Source organism: Lithobates pipiens, unplaced genomic scaffold (assembly GCF_037356315.1).
Source record: "Lithobates pipiens isolate NorthernLeopardFrog02 unplaced genomic scaffold, aLitPip1_a1.2 Scaffold_13, whole genome shotgun sequence".
Lineage (NCBI taxonomy): Eukaryota > Metazoa > Chordata > Amphibia > Anura > Ranidae > Lithobates > Lithobates pipiens.
This window is the reverse complement of record NW_027507718.1, coordinates 167,145,744-167,164,460: the sequence shown is the minus strand read 5'-3', so window position 1 is coordinate 167,164,460 and position 18,717 is coordinate 167,145,744. Positions and strand designations below refer to the sequence as shown.

Sequence of the window (18,717 nt, the reverse complement as noted above, 5' to 3'; positions counted from 1 at the left end):
AAATATAGCAAGCTGAAGACAGCAGATATGTAAAACTTAAGTAGGGAGATTTGTTAAACCACTTCAATACTGAGCACTTTTGCCCCCTTCCTTAGACCAATTTTCAGCTTTCAGGGGTCTTGCACTTTCAATAAGAATTGCGCGGCCATGCAATGCTGTATCACTTTGTTCACACAAAGAGCTTTATTTTGGTGGTATTTATTTACGACTGTTTTTTTACATTTTGTGAAAAAAAAAAAAAAAATAGAAATCCAATAATCTAGTTTTCCAAATTTCTGCTTTATTTATTTTTTAAAATTAGAAGAAAATATTTTGGCACAAATTTAAACCAAAATGTATTCTGCTACACGTTTTCGGTAAAAAAAAAATCCAGCTAAGTGACTAATTGGTTTGCGTGATCACAGACATGTGCGCAGGTGATCACGGACATGTGTGCAAATGATCATTGGGACATGTGATCATTGGGACATGTGATCTGTTATATGTGCGGGGACTTGATTTTTTTATTTGTGGGGGAAACGCGATTTGGAGACACACGTTTGTGTTTACTTTTTGTGTGTTTTACTGTGGTGACACTAGACTGGTGATCTGATCAGAGTAAAAAAAAAAAAAAAAAAAAAAAAAAAAGCTCATACTCCCTGATCACCAGCCGACTGCAGAGATCCACTCTCCTCTCCTCAGCGACAACTTCCGTGTGAGGAGAGCCGATCACCTAGCAGCCGGCTGTTTGCAGCACATGACGCCTGTGATTGGACATGCACATCATGTGATCAGGAGGGCCAATCACAGAGCCCTCCTGACGATCTAAGACACGCCGTGTCCGGGTGACACGAATGCGCACGTGCAAACCTGCTCCTTTTGGAGGGACGTACCTGAACATCCACTCAGGACAGAGCACACACCCGGCCATGCATATGCAGTGGCCGGGTGGGAAATGGTTAATATCGGTGTATTCATCTGAGGTTGTTAATTTCACCAGGTATATGTGAGGGATTACATCCACTTTAAGACATTGCACGTTAAGACCCAAGGGGGTGTTCACAAAAAAAAAAAAATAATAATAATTGCGCGGCCCCCTTTGTGCACAAAATGGAGCACAGGGCCTAGCAGTGAAAGGGTTAAACACACGGTTTATATTGATTCACATTTATAATAATTTAATGCTGTAGGTACCACAAACCTATGATTTAACAAACATTGAGAAAAATAAAAAAAATAATAAGTTAAAGGATTGGTAGAAGGGCCATGTTGGTGTACCCACATAGGGTAGAGGGCAGTGCCTTTTGATACTCAAGAGCTTCCATGTTCTGCTAAGGTTTTTCCTTACCTTTGATCAGTTATGTATAGGGACTGGGAACGACCGCAGTTTTGTAGTCCCAAAACACTTTGGTTAATTACCTTTTTCAAGAGATGCCACTAATAAAGTGGACCTCTCTCCCTATCACGGATCCTACCATCTCCTGGTTAAATAAGGCAACCGTGATCCCAATGAAGGACTCTACTTCCTTTATGGATTCTCCAGGCAAAGCGGCTGAATCGGACGCTCACTCCCTGTTTCTAGCTATGGGCCTCATGTCTCTAACGCTCACTGAGTGGACTATGCTTACACCAGGGTGTGGGCAAGGAGCAGGTCTCCCCCCCCCCCCCCCCCATGTGGAGCAGGCCAATGGTACATGTGTTACACATCCTTGGATGTGGCTACATTGTGTTCAGATACCTCCATTTTGCCCATGGCCCTGCAGTGAACTCTTTGGCTTAAGGGTCACTCGGTGGACAAGGCTTCTAAGGAGGCACTGGTAGAGGCCCTTCTGGGGCAAGCAGATCTTTTGGACCACTCTGGATGACACTGTCATATATATTATGGGAGGGAAGTGTAATCTTAATTTCATCCATCTAAAGAAAGCTTTTCCAGAACTAGCCTGGTTTTGTTTTTTGTTTTTAGGATTTTTTTTGGCAAAGTCTAATCTGGCTTTTCTATTCTTCAGACTTGCAGTGCCTTGCAAAAGTATTCGGCTCCCTTGAACTTTTCAACCTTTTGCCACATTTCAGGCTTCAAGCATAAAGATATAAAATTTAAATTTTTTGTGAAGAATCACCAACAAGTGGGACACAATTGTGAAGTGGAACGAAATCTATTAGATAATTTAAACTTTTTTAGAAAATAAAAAACTGAAAAGTGGTGCGTGCAAAATTAATCGGCCCCTTTACTTTCAGTGCAGCAAACTCACTCCAGAAGTTCAGCGAGGATCTCTGAATGATCCAATGTTGTCCTAAATGACTGATGGTGATAAATAGAATCAACCTGTGTGTAATCAAGTCTCTGTATAAATGCACCTGCTATGTGAAAGTCTCAGGGTTCTGTTGAAAGCAGAGAGAGAATCATGAAGACCAAGGAACACACCAGGCAGGTCCGTAATACTGTTGTGGAGAAGTTTAAAGCCGGATTTGGATACAAAAAGATTTCCCCAAGCTTTAAACATCCCAAGGAGCACTGTGCAAGCGATCATTTTGAAATGGGAGTATCAGACCACTGCAAATCTACCAAGACCTGGCCGTCCCTCTAAACTTTCAGCTCAGACAAGGAGAAGACTGATCAGAGATGCAGCCAAGAGGCCCATGATCACTCTGGATGAACTGCAGAGAACTACAGCTGAGGTGGGAGAGTCTGTCCATAGGACAACAATCAGTCGTACACTGCACAAATCTGGCCTTTATGGAAGAGTGGCAAGAAAGCCATTACTCAAAGATATCCATAAAAAGTCTCGTCTAAAATTTGCCACAAGCCACCTGGGAGACACAAACATGTGGAAGAAGGTGCTCTGGTCAGATGAAACCAAAAATCGAACTTTTTGCCCACAATGCAAAACGATATGTTTGGCATAAAAGCAACAGCGCATCACCCTCAACACACCATCCCCACTGTCAAACATGGTGGTGGCAGCATCATGGTTTGGGCCTGCTTTTCTTCAGCAGGGACAGGGAAGATTGTTAAAATTGAGGGGGGAAGATGGATGCAGCCAAATACAGGACCATTCTGGATGAAAACCTGTTGGAGTCTGCAAAAGACCTGAAACTGGGACGGAGATTTATCTTCCAACAAGACAATGATCCCAAACATACAGCAAAATCTACAAAGGAATGGTTCACAAATAAACGTATCCAGGTGTTAGAATGGCCAAGTCAAAGTCCAGACCTGTATCCAATCGAGAATCTGTGGAAAGAGCTGAAAACTGCTGTTCACAAACGCTCTCCATCCAACCTCACTGAGCTCGAGCTGTTTTGCAAGGAAGAATGGGCAAGAATTTCAGTCTCTCCATGTGCAAAACTGATGGAGACATACCCCAAGCGACTTGCAGCTGTAATCGCAGCAAAAGGTGGCTCTACAAAGTATTAACGCAAGGGGGCCGAATAATTTTGCCCCCACTTTTCTTTTTTTTTATGGGTTAAAAAAAGTTTCCAAAATCCAATAGATTTCATTCCACTTCACAATTGTGTCCCACTTGTTGGTGATTCTTCACAAAAAATAAAAATTTGATATCTTTATGTTTGAAGCATGAAATGTGGCAAAAGGTTGAAAAGTTCAAGGGGGCCAAATACTTTCGCAAGGCAATGTATGAATAGTTTGCACCTTGTGGTGAACCCACTTTAATCGCTCTCATCAAGTCTTCTCTTGATTGTAGATTTTGACAAGGATACGCACACCGCCTGGAGAGCCCTTCACTTGTCTGGATGTTGTGAACGGATTTTTCTTTAGCATAGAGAGGAGCCTCAGATCATCCTCCACTGTTGTATTCAATGGATGTCTAGGCCTTTTTATGTTGCCGAGCTCACCAGTGTGTTCTTTCCTTAGAATGTACCAAACTGTTTTGGCAACGCCTAATGTTGCTGCTCTGATGGATTGGTTTTGTTTTTTAAGCCTTACAATGGCCTTATAACTTGCATGGACAGCTCCTTTGAACACATATTGTAGGTTCACAGCAAAAGATTCCAAAGGCAAATACCACACTTTAAATACATTCCAAACCTTTTACCTGCTTAATTGATGAAGAAATATCAAGAGGATTAGCCCACACCTGGCCATGAAAAAAAACGGTTGATTCAATTGTCCAATTACTTTTGGTCCCTGTGTGTGCACTTTCAGCCCACATCTACATCTCTATACACACACACACACACACACACACACATTTTGACCTAACTGCATATTACTTAATGTCAATCTAAACATTTTGGCCAAGATGGCAGCACGATTAAAATTTTTACAGTGAGATCATACATACTATTTGAGAACTTTAAATAGAAGACTTCTTTACTTAATGTAAAGTCCTTTTTTTGGAAGACAATACAAAAAGGACATAATTCACCTTTAACAAAACAACTGCCTATGCAGGTAAGGGGTGTTTGTAGATAAATTGCAGGATTTTACTAAAGTTTAATATTGCCCTATACAAGTGTAGGCCATTTACGTACCTCCTGAGGCCCGACTGAAAAACTCCCAGGGATTGCATCATTATTCCTCCCTAATGCTAGCATGTTGCCAAGGGATGTTCACTTCACCCACCACAGGAGCTTGCTCACAAGCGTTTGGCTCAAAGCAACTGCCGTTAGTGGAGAAAGCACATCTAAGGGGTTTGTATCAGAAAGAGCTCACTCTTGTGATTGTGGGGATAACAAGCAAGAGCTAAAAGTCGCTTAGCAAAGTCCTAGCAACAAGGCAGGACTGGATGATGCAATCTCTGAGTGTTTCCAGTCAGGCTTCAGGATATATGTAAATGACCATCTATAGCAAGGGCAAAATTCATATTTAGTCAGAGTAGTACAGTTTGTTTTTATTTACAGGAACCCATTACCTGCATAAGTAGTTTTTTTATATACAAGGTGAACTGTGCTTTTAAGGGTTAGTTTACACTAGCTTTTCCCTTACAAGGCATCTGACAGGGTATCAATATATTGTATACAGTTACGGCACAACCCTTTCAGTGGTGGTGGTGAGGCGATCATGTTTGTACCATGTGTACAACCTCACCTGTTGCCTTTGCAGCATAAGGGGGAACAGCTAGGGGTCAGTAAAAATATGGCTCAACTGCAAGTATAAACAAAGCCTATGGGGCACAGGAGGAAAATTCAGGTACTTAAGGTTATGCTGTTGCCCTCAGGATATTGGACACTGCAAAAACAAAAGCTGTAAAAGGCAGGCTAGTATTGGGCCCTCCTATAACTATCATGTAGTTGGTAAAGTTGAATAAAGACACTAAAACATGCAGTTCAACCTGTGTGGGTGCATGTGCTCATGAAAAAAAATACCGCCAATCATCATGCTCCAGCTTTGTAACAAAGCAATAGTAAATTGATCAGAACAGTGGCGAGAGAACTGGGTCTCTTAATGTATTGCAATTAAAGAATTTTACAAGTCATAAATAATACCTTAACAGTAAATTAAAGGGACACAGGATGGCAATTCAAGTACATAGGGAAGTCCAAAAAAGGGTTGGGCAACATGCTAGACAGGCCGTCCAAATTGCCAGGGGAGGGCTCATAGAGATGCTTTAAGAAGCTTGCGAACAAAGCTGTCATTTGATACAGCATGGCCATACAACTGGAATAACTCGGCAAATGCGTAAACAGATATTCCAGAAAAATAATGCACATATAGCACCCCTTAAAATTCTCGGGACCTTCAAGATCAAGGCTTGCCAACCGTTTCCTATAGAAAAGCTCCATAAATATTGCCAGCACAGATACAAACCTTGATTAGTCTTACCGTCACTCAAACATCATCTTTGGGCCCATCTTGATATTGTGGAATCTTTTCCAGTTCCCATCTACAACTTATTCTGGCTTCGCTCCTCTCACTGCCCCAAGACCTCAGACCCAACCTTGATTTTTTTCTCTGAGACAACACATCAAGGTAAATTAAGCAAAACACCCCCCCCCCCCCCCCCTATTTGCAAGGAGCTGGGATTTAGTCTTAAAACTTGATATTTGATCAATTACAGTGTACTTTATGGAAAACAATGTGAACATGTGATTTTCCTTGTCCGCTTTTTTGACAAAAAGTATACAAAACTCTTGCGAAATAACATGTAACCATGGACATGAAATATGACATCAATGCAGCCATTTCTGCTTAAAGTTACTTTTCTAAACCTTACCGGGCAAATAAGAGACACTCTAACTCCCGTAGTGGCAATTTCACTGTCAGGATCCAAACACAGCTTTTCTCTCACTGCAAAAATAGAACCAAATATTACTTTAAAACACTTTACAAAAAAAAAAAAAAAAAAAAAAAAAAAACTTTCAAAATTGAGTGCTTTTTTGTGTCTACTGAGGGCCGCAGAAGTCTTGAACCTCTGTGTTACCGGGCTGCCTACAGGAGGATTGAATAGGGATAAACAAACTGCAGGCCAGTAAGCCCAGGGTATAACACCACCTACCAACTGCATGGCTTAGTTATTTTAATCAGTGTCCTAGGAGGATGGAGGTTTTCTTCGTTCCTGTAGTTTTAAAGGCGAACCTGTGATTTTGCTAGAAATTTCTCTTTTATCCTTTAAATCAAGGCTACATGCTGCTGGATGTGTACCTCTAAGTTACAGCCACACAAGCTTTGTCATCCTGAACCAGGCTTTTGTATGGTACTGCATGCAGACCTTGCTGGATGGAATGCCGGGGGCTACCAAAGAAACAATCATAGGTAAGTGGGTTCATCATGGGGTACTTTTCCCACACCATTCTGGCTAAGTTAGTGGCAATTGACCATCAAGTTCCAGATCCAGCACCTGCACTTGCACGGTGTATGAAGTCTCAATGAGCTTTCATTTCTGTTGGGCACCATTATGCCCTTCCTGTCGCCTTTGCAGTGGAAGGGGTTAAAGTGTTGAGATTGTCATTTGGGTAAAATGTCATGCATGCTGTTACTCTTCTCAAACATGCATTGTTGAGGAAGCTCTTGCACTAGTTTGCAAAGAGCCACATAAAATTTTATTTAATAACTGCCTAGCTACAGTGACATTAGCCACTATTAACCATCTGAATCTCACCTTATACCAGATATCTGGTTCTCATGAGTACCCGATGCCTTACCTCTTTACACAAGCCTGTACATAGAGTAATTGCGCCATGGCCGCAACAGGTCTGATTGTAGACAGGATGCTGCCAATGGCATTTTCTACCAACCACTCTGGGGCCGCTTGAAGCTCACCTGATGGTTCCAACTGCAGTCTAGTCACACTATCCTCTGTTGCTAGAGTCATTTCTTCCGTGGAGTGTGGCTTGGTCCTCTACTCTTGTGGCCATTTACCGTCATACTGCAGGACCTTAGGACTCCAAATTACCCAGTTGCTTAATTACTCTAATTGCAGGAGCAACCGTTTGTGATTTAAGCAGCTTTTGAACTACCAGCCAGAGATTTTAACTAGGTCACTCAAACATCTGACTCGTAAGCTTACCACTAAAAAGTCAGTTTACTACTATTATTCACGAGTTAAAGGAGACAATTTAGCAGTGAGCACAACTCTGAATCTAGGATGATCAGCCTGTTGCTTCTACCAGTGCTTTTTCAAGCTTTGGGTCTTTAAGACCCCTTTCACACCACACCACCCATTGCGCCGGCGGTAAAACGCTGCTATTTTTAGCAGCGTTTTACAGAGACAGAGATAGATATATCTATCTCTCTATCTAACCTATAGGTACTGTAAAAAATCACCTAAACATGCAGTCAACCTCTGTCAATTTCATATCTCAGTCCAGGACACAGGAACAGAATTCAGTCTTTGCCAAGTCTGTCCCATAGTTCAACCATAGAACCCCAACCATTCCAGTTTTGCTAGCAAACAATTACAAGTCACAGAAAAGAGAAGGGAGAGACCTTTGTGCTGTACTTCTAGATATAGAAAAAAATCTAAATTCATCTCATCTTTATTGTACAGTACAGGACACAGGAGTCAACTCAGTGTGGAGTAAAACTGTAAAGCACTGCCTCAAAAAAGGAGGCTACTATCAGACCCAAGACCCTTATGCAGGCACAAATTGAGGAATGACCCTGGGATAAAAGGGCCCCCAGCAAATGAGCAGAGGGACAGACGTTTGTACTGGTAATATCTTATGTCAGACCAGGCTCTCTAATCTGAGTCACTGTCCAGGTATCCCTACTACATTGATCTCTTGAGAATGGAGCAGAGTCAAGGCTGAGACGAGCCCCCTGATTAAAAGACTTGGGTGTCATGAAAAGACCAAAAGGGAGGACAACAAAATATAAAGCTAAGCGCCCATAGCAAAACTCATATAGTTAGGGAGACTTAAAATGGGGGAGAAAAAAATAAAAAAAAAAAAAAATCGGAGTTAGACTTACCGGTAACTCTTTTTCTAGGAGTCTTCCAGGACAGCCTTTGAGATATAGGGCTCCTCCCTCCGGGACAGGAAACACGTCAACCCAATCAAATAAAAGGTGTGGTCCTCCAGGCCCTCCTCAGTTTTACTCCAAGAACCGCCGGAAGGCTTTGAAAGACATAACACACTAACAATCACGTTAGTACACATCCTCACCACTTAGTCCAACTTAAACAACTTTGGGTGGGAAACCAGGCTGTCCTGGAAGACTCCTAGAAAAAGAGTTACCGGTAAGTCCAACTCCGGTTTTCTCATATCGTCTTCCAGGACAGCCTCTGAGATAAGCAAGGAGCTCACCTTGTCAGGGCGGGACCACTGCCTGGAGGACCTTACGTCCAAAAGTCTGCTCTTTATCAGACCATAAATCCAGACGGTAATGTCTTGCGAACGTTGAGTAGCTGGACCACGTTGCTGCCTTGCAGATCTCCTCCGGAGAGGCTCCAGCCCTCTCTGCCCATGATGCGGAAACCGCCCTTGTAGAGTGTGCCTTAACTAAAGGTACCTGCTTTCCCTCCAATTCATAGGCTTTAACTATCGCCATTCGTATCCACCTGGCGATAGATGATTTGGACGCCTTGCAGCCCTTGCGGGCGCCCGAAAAATTAACAAAAAGTGAGTCTGACTTCCTGGAGACCTTAGTGGCCTCTAAAAAAAAAATTAATAGACTTCTCCTGACGTCTAACAAACTTAAAGATCTCGCCTCATCCTCTGAGGTTGAGAAAAATGTTGGTAAAATAATATCCTGTGTCCTATGAAAAGTGGACACAACCTTAGGAAGAAAACTAGGGTCAGTCTCAAGTACTACCCTATCCTCTCAAATTAACAAAAATGGCTCTCTGACCGAGAGCGCCTGCAGATCACTGACCCTTCTAGCTGACGTGATTGCTATCAAAAAACACAGTTTTTAGTACCATCCACTTAAGTGATGCTCCCTCTAATGGTCCAAATGGATCTCGGGTCAAAGCCCTAAGAACCAAGGACAAATCCCAAGTAGGACAGGTCTTCATTCTCACAGGACTGGATCTAGCTAAAGCCTTGAAGAAGTTCCTGACAAAAGGATTCTGCTGGAGGGAGGACTGAAGGAAAACACTTAAGGCCGCCACCTGTACCTTTAGAGTGCTGATAGATAGGCTCAGTTCTACCCCTGCTTGTAGAAAATCTAGGACTGCCGGGACCCCGGGACTTGCAATCCCCTGTTCTCGCAACCAGGAATTAAACCTCTTTCCTATCTTGGCGTAAATTGCTCTAGTTACTGGTTTACGGCATTCTAACAAGGTCTTAACCACTCTCTGAAAAACCCTGTGATCTTAAGATCTGTTCCTCAGATACCAGGCCGCAAGCTTGAGTCTCTCTATCTGAGGATACAGGATCGGCCCCTGGGAAAGCAAATCCTCCCTGACTGGTAGAAACAGCGGAGGATGAACGGCCAATCTCTTTATGCTGGCAAACCAGGGTCTCCTTGGCCAAAAAGGAGCCACTAAAATGAGGTCCGTAGCTTCCGATCGGAACTTCTGCAGAACCTCCGCCACCATCCTTTCAGGAGGAAAGGCATAACACAGGCCGAACAGCCATGGATTGGCAAGGGCATCTATCCCCCTGGCCCGATCCTGTGGGTGAACCGAAAAAAATTGTGTCACCTTCCTGTTGCCTTCTGTTGCAAACAGGTCTATTTCTGGCCTTCCCCAGCATGACACAATCTCCTCGAACACTTCCTTGTTGAGGGACCACTCGTCCTGACCTATCTTCTGGCGACTGAGAAAGTCGGCCAGCAAATTCTGAGTTCCCTTCAGATGAATGGCTGATATTGAGGACAAGTTCTTCTCTACCCAGCAGAAGATTCGGTCCGCAATCACCTGCAGCGCGGGGCTTCTGGTTCCCCCTTGCTTGTTCAGGTAGGCTACTGCTGCCACATTGTCTGATCGAACCTGCAGATCCCTGCCCTGTAACTGGGACTGGAAGGTTTCTATAGCCTTCCAAACTGTCAGAAGCTCCTTCTGGTTTGAGGAACGACCCGTCTCTAGATTCGACCAGGTACCTTGGGCTAAGATTACCTCTAGGTGGGCACCCCAACCCAGCGCACTGGCATCGGTCGTGACCACCACCGTAGCTTGTGGGGACCAGGGAAGACCCCTGTCTAGGTTGACCTGGGCCCGCCACCACCACAGAGACCTCCTGACGGCCGAGGATAGGGGCATAACCTGATCCAGGCTCTGCTGCCTGCCATCCCAATAACGGAGCATGAGTCTCTGCAAAGGGCGCTGATGCCTTGCCCAGGCCACCGCTGGAAAGCATGATGTCATCAACCCCAGGACTCTCATAACCTCCCTGATCTGGGCTTCCCGACCTGAATGAAGCTGGGCTACCGCCTGCTCTAGCTTGTGGATCTTCTCCGCAGGAAGAAATACCCTCATCTCCACCGAAGAAATCCTGTATCCTAAATACAGGACCTCCTGTGAGGGGGTCAACTGGGATTTTTCCTGGTTTATTAGCCACCCCAGTGAGCGCAGGAAACCCAAGGCCTCCTGCACATCCTTCTGCAGCTGTTGGGCCGACTGGGCTATGAACAGTAGATCGTCCAGATATGGAATCACTGTTATAGCCTTGAGCCTTAACGGGGCCAGTGCCTCTGCCAGAACCTTTGTAAAGATCCTTGGTGAGGCTGAAAGCACGAAAGGGAGAGCTCGAAACTGGAGGTGTAACACACCCGTGTTCAACCTCACCGCCAACCTGAGAAACCTCTGGGACTCCAGATGAATCGGGATATGCAAATATGCATCCCTGAGATCCACGGTGGCCATGTGCCAGCCCTGAAACAGAAACTTGGTTAACGAGAAGATTGACTCCATACGGAACCGCTTGTATTTTATGAACCTGTTCAGGGGGCGGAGATTCAGTATTAGCCTGAATTTTCCCGAAGGTTTCTTTATCACGAATACGTGGGAGTAAACCCCCAAGCCTCGCTCCTCCGGAGGCACCTGCACCAGTACTTCTTGGTCCACCAGATCCCCCAGGAGAAGACCCAGAGCCTTTGCCTTCTCTTGGTCCCTTGGTAACCTGGTTACCTGAAAATTTGGGAGGGGAACTGAACCAAACTCCAACCTGTAGCCATTCCTTATTACATCTCGAATGAACGGACTTTCGGTTGAAGTATCCCATTGTGGAAGGAACTTCCCCAGTCTTCCTCCCACCGGGACGCAGGAGTCACTGGGTTTTAGGGGAGGGTTGAGGAGGATTGAGGAGGATTGAGGAGGATTGAATAAGATTCCTCCTCTGCCCCTTCCCTTGTGACCCGTCCAGTTTTTTGGGGCGAACCTCCCTTTCCTGCAGGTTCTGCTGCCTAGGGCCTCGAAAAAGGCGCTTCCCTTCAGGTTTCTTTTTCCTTTCTGGGAAAGCTTTCTTCCTCCTATCCTGCGTGCGCTCTAACGCCTCTTGCAGGCCGGGCCCGAACAAATGGTCCCCTGAAAAGGGTAATCCACATAGCTTCAATTTTGAAGCTGCGTCACCTGACCAGGTTTTAAGCCAAACGGCCCTTCTGGCAGCGTTCACTAATGCTGCAGATCTAGCAGCCAATTTGACTGATTCTGCAGAGGCATCGGCCAAAAACCCCACTGCCTTGAACAGTAGCGGAAAGGACTTCAACAGCTGTTGCCTGGAAGTGCCCGCTGAAATATTGTAACTGTGAAAGCCAACACTAAGTTTCTGGCCACACAGGTAGCTACTAAGGCTGGTTTAAGCCCAATGGAAGAGGCATCCCAGGCCCTCTTAAGCAGCACGTCTCCCCTCTTATCCCTAGGATCCCTGAGTGAACCCATATCATCAAAGGCCAAATCTGTCTTCTTAGAGACTTTAGCCAAGGGAGCATCCAATTTGGGAACCTTGTTCCAGGGATGCACCGCATCCGTCTCAAAAGGGAACCTCTTTTTAACCACTTGCTTACTGGGCACTTAAACCCCCCTCAGTCCCAGACCAATTTTCAGCTTTCAGCGCTGATGCACTTTGAGTGACAATTACGCGGTCATACAACACTGTACCCAAATGAAATTTTTATCATTTTTTTCCCACAAATAGAGCTTTCTTTTGGTGGTATTTAGTTACAGCTCGGAGTTTTATTTTTTGCTAAACAAACAAAAAAAGATGCAAAAAAAAAAAAAAAATCATGTTTTAATAGTTTGTTATAAAATTTTGCAAACGGGTCATTTTTCTCCTTCATTGAAGTGCGCTGATAAGGCGGCACTGATGGGCTGCATTGGTGGGCACTGATGGGCTGCATTGGTGGGCACTGATGGGCTGCATTGGTGGGCACTGATGGGCTGCATTGGTGGGCACTGATAGGCATAGTTAAGGCGGCACTAATAGGCACAGATAAGGCGGCACCGATAAGGCGGCACTGATGGGCAAAGATGGGCACAGATAAGATGGCACGGATGGGTGGCACGGATAAGTGGCACGGATGGGTGGCACGGATGGGCACTGATAGGTACCACAGATAGATGGGACTGATGGGCACTGATAGGTGGCACTGATAGGTGGCTCTGATAGGTGGCACTGCTGGGCACTGATGGGCGGCACTGCTGGGCACTGATGGGCGGCACTGGGGTGCAGCACCTTTGAGGCAGATTTTGGGTGGCACTGTGGGTGGCACTGTGGGTGGCACTGTGGGCACTGCTGGGTGGCACTGTGGGCACTATGGGCACTGCTGGGTGGCACTGACAGGGGGCACTTACTTTATTTCAGGATGGCACTGCGGGTGGCAGGTGGGCACTGGCAGGGGGCAGGTGTCCGTTTAAATTGCTGGCCGTGATCGGGACTGATGTCCCGAACACGGCCGCCGGCGATCGGCTTTTTTTTTTTTCTCCTTGCGCTGTCAGCGCGAGGAGGAATACTAGCCGATTACCGGCTCCGTTTTATCACATGATCAGCTGTCATTGGCTGACAGCTGATCACGTGATAAGGGGTCGGGATCGACCCCTTACACGGATCGGTGATCAGGCGAGTCTCACGGACTCGCCGATCACAGAGCGCGCCGCGTGCGCCCCTCAGGGGGCGCGCAGGCCGCTCGTAACCGGGACTACGTCAATAGACGTAGTCCCGGAAATGTGGGTCCGCGCTATTGCCGTCATTTTGCAATAGCGCGGTACCCAAGTGGTTAAAGGCTACCTGAAAAAAAATGGCCTTTTTTTCCGGTTGTTCACACTCCAGCAGATTCGCCTCAACCAGCGATTTATGGACAGGGAATACCCTGTCTTTCAGCACACTCGACCCCCGATACATCATGTCGTGTTTTGAAAGCTGGACCTGTTCTTCCCTGATCTCCAAAGTGTCATATATTGCCTTGAGGAGGTCACAGACATCGTCCAAAGACAGCTTGTATCTGGCTGATCTAATGGATTCTTCCTCCCCCTCTGACTCAGAAGTAGATTCTGTCCAAGAGGAGGCTAATGACCTAGGCAACCTCTCCCTATCTACCTCCTCCTCCTGACTTGGTTCAGACAAGGAGGGCATACTCACGGCCCTGGGTAAAGAGACAGAAGGACCCTGCACCCTATCCATCATGCTCTTAAATGACTGGAAGGTGGATGCTATCTCATCCTTTACGGACGTCAAAACCTTGTGGCAAGCTGCCACCGAGTCGTTTCACCAGGCTACTGACACAATCCAGGCAAAGCGACTTCTCCCAACCGGTGCCTAACTTAGCCCCGCACACAGCACATTTCCTTCTGGGCAAAGGTATCTGGGCTCTGTCCTGTTTAACCTAAAAACAACGAAAAACAGGGTCCCATTACAATACTAGCCCTGACCACACCACTGTGCTTCTAGGGTCTGCCTAGGAAGTGCCCCCCCCCCCCCCTCACCAGCAAGTTCTCCACCCCGGGAGGGTACTAAGGTCAGAGTGACCCCTCCACCCCCCAGTGTAAGTCCTGGTCTTCCCTCACCAAGCTTACCTGAGAGGTACTGGAGCATGTTTAACCGGAGTCCACCTGCACAACTGCGCCCTCCATGGTTCCTGTGTCTTACTCAGTCTCTCTGAGCCTTCACACCGCTCCAGGCAACCCTGTAGTCACACCGCCGTGCCCAAAGGACTGGAACAGGTCCTACGGCGCCCCCACATGACGCGAATCCGGCGGAAGTGCGTCTCTCCCACTTTCGGATGCCGGAACGCAAAGACTCCGCCCCAACGCCGTGCATTCCTTACGAACGCACCGCTCACAGTACCCGAACGCCAGCCGGTGAAACGAACGTCTCGCCCGCCATCCGACCGACCAGGTATGAGCGGTTAGCGCTACAGAGGGGGGGAGATTGCCGCCCATCGGGGCCCCGTTCTCTCCGAACGCTTAAATGGCAGCGGGGACTGATAGCTACCCTCTCCTCCCGCCAAACGGACCGAGGGGTGCCAAGGGTCAGGTCCACCAGGTGATCCCCCCAGGACAAACCCCTGAGAAGGAGCTCCCCTTACTAGTTCCAACGTGCTCCTTCCCGTCCGGCAGGAAACAAAAACTGAGGAGGGCCTGGAGGACCACACCTTTTATTTGATTGGGTTGACGTGTTTCCTGTCCCGGAGGGAGGAGCCCTATATCTCAGAGGCTGTCCTGGAAGACGATATGAGAAAAAAATTTTTTACAAATTGGCATTCTGGATGACCACAGAGCAAAAAAAGTTTCCATGCAACACTTTGAACCCACAAGATGATGGGGGGGGGGGGGGGGCGGGGGACTGATAATTTCAAGAAACTATTAGATAACCACCTGAACGACCGCAACATACAGGGATATAAAATGTAATACTGACATAATCACACACATAGGTTGGACTTGATGGACCTGTCTTTTTTCAACCTCACCTATGTAACTCCCATCATGCCTAGCCATGTCTGGGAATATCAGAGTTTTACAATGCCTCATGGGACGTTTAGCTCTGCAACAGCTGGAGGGCCACAGTTTGGCGATCCCTGGCTTAGAGGACTGCACCTGACAAAAGTTTGTTCCAGATTTGGCCTGTGAGAGATGAAAGGAACTTCTAGTCTCAGAAGTATGGTTTACCTGCAAGAGTGCAATCATTCTTAAAGAGTACTCTGATCCTCAGTGATCTCATTAAAAGCTAAAATCACCTTTTAAGAATAGATGGATATTTTTTTGCAGGTAAAAAAAAAAAAAATAAAAAAAAAAAAAAATAAAGTTTGCAAAAGCTCCCTACAGATTTCAGTTTATACCTCTGTGAAGGTTGTCAGCTTCAAAGTGGGAGCGAGTTTGATAGCAGGTGCGGATAGAGGATCCCACTTTATCACAGGGAGGGGAAGATGGTGGGTGTGGGGGAAAGGTCTGGAATATTTTACCTTAAGTGCTGGTTCACACAGGGGCAACCCGACTTACAGCGCAACTTTGCAAGGCAATCTGGGAGGCGACTTTAGTACGACTTAAAGTTGCCTCCAGGACAGGAGACTGACTGTGGCGAATCACAGAATAATCAGCTCTGTGCTAGGGAGGGGGTTGCCTGGGTAAATGTGGAAAGTACCTGGGTAAATTATTTTCTTTTTCCTGTAAAATCACTTCAATATAGATGGAGATCCGACTTGGAGGCAACTTCCATTGAAACCTATGGGAACAAGTTGCCTAGACGTCACCTTGAAGTAGTACAGGAACCTTTTCTGAAGTCGTAGTAACCTCAGTAGTGTACGTTAATACGGCTCTCATTTACTTCTATGGCATGTCCAGCAACTTGGGGAGACTTGAGGACCCGCCACCCCTTCAACCTCTGCAGCAATGCTGGCAGCATTCATACGACCATTCTCCAGACAACCTTTGGTTACGACGCTGAGCACGTGCACTAAACTTCTTTAGTTGACCATGGTGAGGCCTGTTCTGAGTGGAACCAGTCCTGTTAAACCGCTGTATGATCTTGGCCGCTGTGCTGCAGCTCGCCTGACCTAAATCTAATAGAAAACCTCTGAGACATGGTTTCAGTCCATCCAACGCCACCTGATTTCACCTCAGTCTTTTCAGGAGCTCAGCGATGCCCTGGTTAAGATCTGGGAACAAATAGCCAAGGACACCATCCCTCTCATTAGGAGCATGACTTGATGTTGTCGGGAATGCATACAAGCATGTGGGGCAAAACTACAGAGTTCCTTTTTGAGTTGCTGCAATGAAATTTCAGCAAAATGGACTAGCCTGCTGCATCATTTTTTTATTTGTTTTTCGGTGAGTCTTTGAACTCAGCCCTCAGTAAGTTGATAATTTTAATTTCCATCAAATGATGTGGCATGCTTTCGTTTGCAAACACATTACTCAGTGAATATTAGTATAGATATCCAGCATGATATTTTTCCCCATTGAAATCTGATGTGTTAGTGTTCCCTTAACCTCTACAGACTGGCTGTTCTAAGGCTAAAAACAAAAAACTGTACTGCATCATTAAGGTGAGCAATTATATCCTTAATCTTTGATGGAATCTCAGTCAAAAAGGCATCTGAACCAGACCTTCCTTGTCAATTTTCTCCTCAGGCAGTGAATCAGCCACACGATAAAACTTATAATGGTAGACTGAAGGGCTGAGCCATGGATTTTACAGCTTCCAAAAAGTAACATTCTACCCACAAAATCAAACATGATGCTAGAAAACTGCTCTTCCGACAAGTTGGAGGAAGCATCTGTTGCTTAAGAGCCAGTGGAAAGCGGACTGTGAGCAACTGTCAAAACAGGAGATACCAACGACTTGACAGAAAACCCAAGACTCCCAAGGATCGCAGTGCTTGTACTGAGTGAGCTAAATGCTGACATGTAGAGTGCGCCAAGAGGAAGAAAATGGCAACTAAAAAATCCAGACAGATGGTGGTCCTGTTTTTCATTCGTTGATCGGATGGAAAAACAGACTGGCAGTCTATTTTCAACCGATCTCCAAATAGAGGAGAGCAGGACTGGGTCCATCTCCGCTTAGTATGCAGAGACGGACCAGTCACCCGCAGAGTCCATCAAACTGAGGCACCCATGTCAAAGGGGCCTTACACGTGAACTTTTGATAATTTACATTTGCAGGCACGTGGACAGCTTGCATTCCTGTTGGGAGGCTCATCCAATCCCGATTTAGTTGGACAACGATAGTGATGGAGTACATCAGGGAGGAACCAAAAGTGAGAGCTGATCCTGTCCTGGGCAGAACTGCATGTTTCAGCAATAACAGGCCTCTATATTGTAGACAATTAGTAGGCAGACTTCCTCAATCAACAGCACCTGGGAGAAGGGTCTCTACAGTCATGTGTGTCTCAGGATATTTGTCACAAGTGGGGAGACCCTGGATGTGGACCTCTTGGACAGGTTTATATCCAGGTGAAGAAATTCTCTGGCTGAAGAGCGGATGCTCTGGTGGCTTTATAGAAAAAAATTCTTTACCCGCTGGAAAATTCTAACTTCCCTGCCTTTACAGGGTTAAGATCAAGGGCATTGCAGTAAACTTTATTTGGCAGATTAACCAAAACCTAGCTGATACGATGTGGCAAGACTTCTAGCAGATGCCCCATAAGTCCTGCCAGACCCTACTTATACAGTCCTTATATGCTGTCTTTAACAGCAAGGGTGTCAAGTACAGGTTTGAAAGTACAGGGACATCAGATTCATAAAATGCTCAAGACTAGGAAATTAACTTCCAAAGTCTGTCAAATGGAAAGGCACACTTTTGCTTGGTGAAAGCGAAGGAGCTTTCACCCTAGGAGCTTCTAGGTGAGACTAAAATCTTGTTTGCAGCTGGGTTTGGACCAACAGTTGGCTCGCAGCACCATCAAGTGTCAAGTATTTGCACTTTCCATTCTTTTTCAGAGAAAAGTTGAGAAAGAAAATTGGATTTTTTAAATTCCCAAAACACTAATGTTAAACAGAGAAACAGGTGCATTCCTTGTGTGTTCAATGCTTTTGATATTGCTTTGCTACAGAACTGAGGCATGCAGGTAGTAGAAGGGGCTATGGCCTAGGCTGGCCTACAGTTTGCCAGTGTCCAATCCTGCAGTAAGCAGCAGTATAACACCCAAAGGATTAAGACTTTGCATGCCCCTCAAATCGAAAAATGACAGTAGGAAAAAAAAAAAAAAAAAGAGCTTATTTTAGTCACTTAGACCAACAAGTATGTAAGTGCATCTCCTGTTCAGTGGCGGTTTGTGCTCATAGCCAGGTAGATCAGCTGTTTGAATTAGGATCTCAAACTATTGCAGCAGGAAGAGCTGCTTGTCTTTTCAGCACAAAGAGTCAGGCTTTATATACAGTTTTGCTCATAAGTTAAAATACCCTGGCAGAATTTAGGATTCCATTTTTCAGAGATTAACAAAAAAAAAAAAAAAAAAACATTCAC

The 18,717-nt window shown here is 45.7% G+C and overlaps 1 protein-coding gene across 1 annotated transcript in view; it reads right to left on the bottom strand.

Annotated features, from left to right (window-relative positions):
* Window positions 1–18,717, bottom strand: part of PIAS4 (protein inhibitor of activated STAT 4) — a 157,370-nt gene that overhangs the window by 47,727 nt on the left and 90,926 nt on the right. Inside the window, exon 8 of the mRNA XM_077475816.1 lies at window positions 6,153–6,226. Coding sequence (XP_077331942.1) covers window positions 6,153–6,226 — 74 coding nt within the window. The remainder of the gene's footprint in view (window positions 1–6,152; window positions 6,227–18,717) is intronic.